The 5,272-nt window shown below is 38.3% G+C and overlaps 1 protein-coding gene across 1 annotated transcript in view; it reads right to left on the reverse strand.

Moving 5' to 3' along the window:
* Positions 1–5,272, reverse strand: part of CLUL1 (clusterin-like 1 (retinal)) — a 48,585-nt gene that overhangs the window by 38,791 nt on the left and 4,522 nt on the right. The window contains 2 exon segments of the mRNA XM_006867296.1: positions 2,498–2,564; positions 2,566–2,601. Of these exon segments, the coding sequence (XP_006867358.1) occupies positions 2,498–2,564; positions 2,566–2,601 (103 nt within the window).

A 5,272-nucleotide genomic window follows, 5' to 3' on the forward strand; every position in this document is an offset into this window, starting at 1 on the left:
AACAAAACTAGACTGAATACTGCATTTTATAATCACAGAAAAGGGAGAGGAGGGAGAGAAGGGAAAACAAAAAAAATTCTGTAGCCTAATATGAGTATGACTTTAATGTCTTCTTTTCAGCTTCTTGCTTTCAAAGCTGCCTGAGAGATTTCAAGATGTCACTGTTGGTTGTTATGCTATACCTCTGGCTTTAATTTAATTTTCAGCCTGTTTTGTTTTTAAACTCTCTTTCACTCTCTACAGTCCTCTCCTGGCCTTTCCCGTATTAAAAAAAAACAACACAAAAACGTTCAGGGCCTGCTCTTGGACTGAGTATCTGTGCGCATGCATGGCAGAAGAACCCACCCATGGTGAAGGTGGGGGGTATCCACCCCACCCCCTGCAGAATAGAGGTGTGGAAACAGTGGGAGTGGCCAATGACCAGATACCAAAAAAAAAAAAAGAAAATCAGAATAAAGCGAAACCAACAAAGTGTATTGTTTACCTTTGCTCCAAGGTTCCTGTGGCGTTTTTCTGCGGTATTTCTGCTCCCACCACTTTGTTTTGCTGTTTGGTCTCATCCAAGATGTTGGCTCTGGGCCTCCGAGTCTGGCAAAATCAAAAGTACACAATTTCTTACTTCAGCTTCAAGTTCCACTAGCTATAAGCCTTCAAATTGAAAAAATATTCCTAGCTATGTGGTTCTGAGTTTCTTAGCTCTACTCTGGATCTTCTTTGCCTGGTATTCTGTGGTATGGCTGACATCGAACACTGCACTTCCACTCTAGCCTCCATCAAGCCCCGCCTCCTCCATAAGGTTTTAATGGCTGATTTTTCAGAAGTCAATTTCTAGGCCTTTCTGGAGACACTGAGTGGACTCAAACCTCCAACCTTTTGGTTAGCAGTTGAATACATTAACCATATGCACTCCCAGCGACTTCCATAAGCACTTGTTACTATTGTTAGTTGCTGTTGTTGAGTCAATTCTAACACATGACAATACTATGTATGCATAGTATCGAATAGAACAGTTCCATAGAATTTTCAGGGCCATGAGCTATCAGAAGCAGATCTCCAGGCCCTACTCACAACCTTTTGGCAGGTTTGAATCACTGTGTGTTTTGGTTAGTAGCCCAGTGCTTAACCATTAGCACCACTGAGGGACTCCAATGAGCATGTGTTGTTGTTAGGTGCTGTTGAGTAAGTTCTGACTCAGCGTAGTGACTCTGTATAGAGCTTCAGAGGCTGTATATCTTTATGGGAGCAGAAAGTCATCTTTCTTCTGCGGAATGGCTGGTGGGTTTGAACTGCTGACCTTGTAGTTAGAAGTCCAGTGCTTATCCTACAGTGCAACCATGCTGTTTTTATTTTGTTTTGTGTGTCAATTAGTTGGTTCCAACTCATAGTGACCCTGTATAGGGCTTCTGAGAGTACCTGGTGGGTTTGAACCATTAATCTTGAGGTTAGCAGTCCAATGCTTATCCTATAGCAACACATGGGCATGAAATTCATTGGTATGCTCTCCTCACAGTAGCTAATGTGGCTTTCTAAGGAACTTATTCTTACAAGAGAATTTAATTATAAATTCCTAATCAGCTGCTCCGACCCATAGCGACCCTGCCTAGGGTTTCCCAGGAGCAGCTGGTGAGCTTGAACTCCCGACCTTGCAATTCAAACAGCTTTGCAGGCTAGTACATTAACACACAGCGCCACAGCAGGACTCCACAGCAATCTGCTTCCCTGAAGAAGGCAGTCCTGTGAGGCAGACAGAGTCACATGAGGTCCTTATGAAACAGGACCAAATAGACAACACCTAACAACATCCCTGGGTGGTGCAAATGGCTAAGTGCTTGACTGCTAACCAAAAGGTTGGCAATTTGAATTTACTCAGAGTTCCTCAGAAGACAGGCGATCTCTTCCGAAAACCTTAAAAACCCTACGCTGCAGTTCTACTGCGCATGCGCAGGGGGTCTCACCATGAGACGGAATCTTCTCAGTGGCAAACAACCATCAGTTACATTTTAGCTTTTTAAATTTTAAGTGTTTAGTACCCAAAGCCGATATCATTAAGCAAAGGTCACCAGTTAATCACAGAGCAACCAGATTCAATGTAATTATAATCCATTCTTTCACTATTTAAGAATAACTGCACAGATTACTCTAATTGTTTAAATTTTTTAAATGCTGGAAAAGTATTTCACTGTTCATTAAAACCGTGCTCAGATGAAACCAAACATCTGGATGATAAAACAACAAAAAAAGCAGCCCCAAAGTTGGCAAGTATTATCTGCATGATAGCAAACATCTGGATATGTGAACGTTCTCAGATACTTGATTGGAATTTTCTATTTTTATCCAGATGTTTGGCGTCACGTATACTTGGTTTAAGTGTCTAGAAAACATTTTACCAGGAAACTGAAAGGCTGTCAAGAATACACTTATCTCTCAACTGTAAATCACTGTAAATGCCAACAGACCATACAAACAGGACACAGCCCAGATAAAAAAACAAGCATACCCTTCAGGTTTCCACTGGTAACAGTTTCGTCTTTCCAAATAGGTGCGCAGTGACCGTCTTTCAACCAACCGTCTTTACACAATAAACACCAAGAGTGGCGGCTTCTTGTCCCGATGTTACTGCAAAGGAAAAATAAACCTCATCAAATGTCTTCCGTTATGGTTTTTCTACAAGCATCAATGGAAAACACATGGAGCTCCAAAGCATTTTTCTGTCTGTTTTTCTTTATGACTTTAGACAATTTATGCTAATGTGCCTGGGACATTAAGAAGCTTGAAATATAAGTTTAAAAAATATACTAAATCCCTATTTAACTTACATTCTTTCTGACAGTTAAATAAGGTCGTCCTCTCAAGTACCATTGCTGTCTCCAAGACTAGAAATGAAAGGCCGTGAGCAGTATGGTTCACAGACACACTGAGGCCAAACCTCATTTTATTTGCACATCAACCATAAACTTCCCTAAATATAGAATCAGTTCAAATTATGTCAAGAAGGATTTTTTTTTTTAACTTCTGAGTCCTCAAATGAGTTCTGAGTCCTCAAAAGTAGATGGTTCACTACTTATTTTTATGAAAGCAAAAATAGCCGCACATTTTTTTCATATAAAACACTTGTAAAACTCATCAAGCTTGTGAATAGTAATATACAGTTAAAGTCTTTTCTTCTCAGATAATGAATTTCCTTTAAAATGTAATTTGCTTTGTTGTTGTTAAGTGACCCTGCACAGGGTTTCCGAAGCTGTAAATCTTTACCAGAGCAGAACGCTTCATCTTTCTCCCGCAGAACTGCTGACCTTGGGGTTGGCAGCCCGACTCGTAACCACTACACTACCAGAGCTCCCATGTAATTTGCTTTATGTTGTAGTTATTATTGACTGTTAAGTGAGTTCCCACTCATAGTGACCATGTGTAGGGTTTACAAGGGTCAGCTGATGGACTTGAACTGCTGACCTTGTGGTTCAGTACTTATATATATTTCAGTCTAGTGCTTATGTATATTTCAAATACAAATGCTTAAAATTTTACTAGGGAAAATTAAATTTAAATAATTATGCTTTAATGAAGTTAAACATTGATATATATTTATTAATTTGAATAACAAACAATAATAATATAAAAATAAAACTCTCCATTATTTAACCAACATTAGGAATGTCTTAAAATAACAAGTACACCTAGGGAATTTATAAAATAGCATCTATACTAGTAGTTATAAAGCTATCACATTTTGCATACATTATATAAACTAACTCTTCTCTTTTTATTAAGATCCTATTTACCAAACAAAACTTCTAAATGCAGTATATTTACCACTAGCTTTGCAGTATTTCCCCAGTGAAGCTGCCAAGAGCTTCTGGAAGGGTCTTCACTTTTCTCTGATCTGATTTTCATCTGTGCCAAGCATTTAGCCTTGTTCTAATAATTTGATGACATGGTTCTTAATCCTATTAACCTAACATTTTGAGTTTAAGAATATGATTTAAAACTTGGTAGGGTTTAGAAATAAACACTAGAGGGCAGCCTGTGCACATGATCAGAAACAAGGGTCTTGAACTAGTTTATTCAACACAAGTAAGTTTGATTGTTGTTAAGCTCCTTTGAGTGGATCCTGAGGAGCAGCTGGTGAGTTTGAACCGCTGACCTTGCAGTTCAAACTGATTTTGTGGTCCAGTGCATTATCTTGCAGAGCTACACCAGGATATGTATAATATGTTTGATATTGTTGTTAAATGCCTTCAAGTCAGTTCCTACTCATAGTGGCCCTGTGTAGGGTTTCTGAGGACCAGCTGGTAGTTTTGAACTGCTGACTTTGTGCTGATCCTACGGTGCCATACCAGAGTGGAACTCTTTAATATGTTTGATAGAACTCATTATACCTTTTAAAGTATCTTTAAATGTGTAATTTATGACATGTATAATAACAGCAACAACAATATTCCAATGAAGGTCAAAATTTTTTCTTGGATTAAAAATATAAGCACTATATGAGGTTGAGTAAGTAAAATTTTAGGATAAACATTTTGAAAAGATTATTTACATAATTGTTTGGGCTTTTGGACTATATACACATTTTTAACTAGACAAATTGGTAAAATCTAGCACATAAATAATGTAATAGATAAGGATCTTAAACCCCACTGGGCGGTGGGAACAGTCATTTGCTCAGCTGCTAACCAAAAGGTAAAGGTTGGAACCTACCCAGAAGTGCTTTGAAAGAAAGGTCTGGTAATCAACTTCTGAAAAAATCAGTCATTGAAAATCTGATGGAGCCCGATTCGACTTGGTCACCTGAATCGGAATGTTGTCTGGTTTGGATGATTTTCAATTTTTGCTAATCAAACTGAAAATTTGGCCCCCAAATTTCATTCAGAAACGATTTAAAGACCAATTTTTTCTGATAGCCAGATCTGGGTCTCTTGGTTGCTAAAATCTCAAAGATCCACTGAAGGCCCCCTTTGAAAGTTTTCAGAGACTAATGAATCAATAGTTACAATGTACTGAGTTCTTTTCCTCAAAGATTTGGGAACCAATAGAAGTTGACCCTTGACGTTGAACAACTTGTGCTCTGAGTTTAACTCAGTTCTACTTAGAAACTGAGAATGGGTTCAGGACATAAATTCAAAGTCCAGGCCTACACCCCAATTCAGCTGTCCTGATTACTCGCTAACTGTGTGTTTTAGTTGGAAACCTCTCACTTAGCTAATTGAAAAATAGATTCGCTCAAAGCAAAACTTGATCTATTTTTCTTAAGCAGCCTTTTTTTTTTTTTTTT

The sequence above is a fragment of the Chrysochloris asiatica genome, unplaced genomic scaffold (genome assembly GCF_000296735.1).
Source record: "Chrysochloris asiatica unplaced genomic scaffold, ChrAsi1.0 scaffold00103, whole genome shotgun sequence".
NCBI lineage: Eukaryota > Metazoa > Chordata > Mammalia > Afrosoricida > Chrysochloridae > Chrysochloris > Chrysochloris asiatica.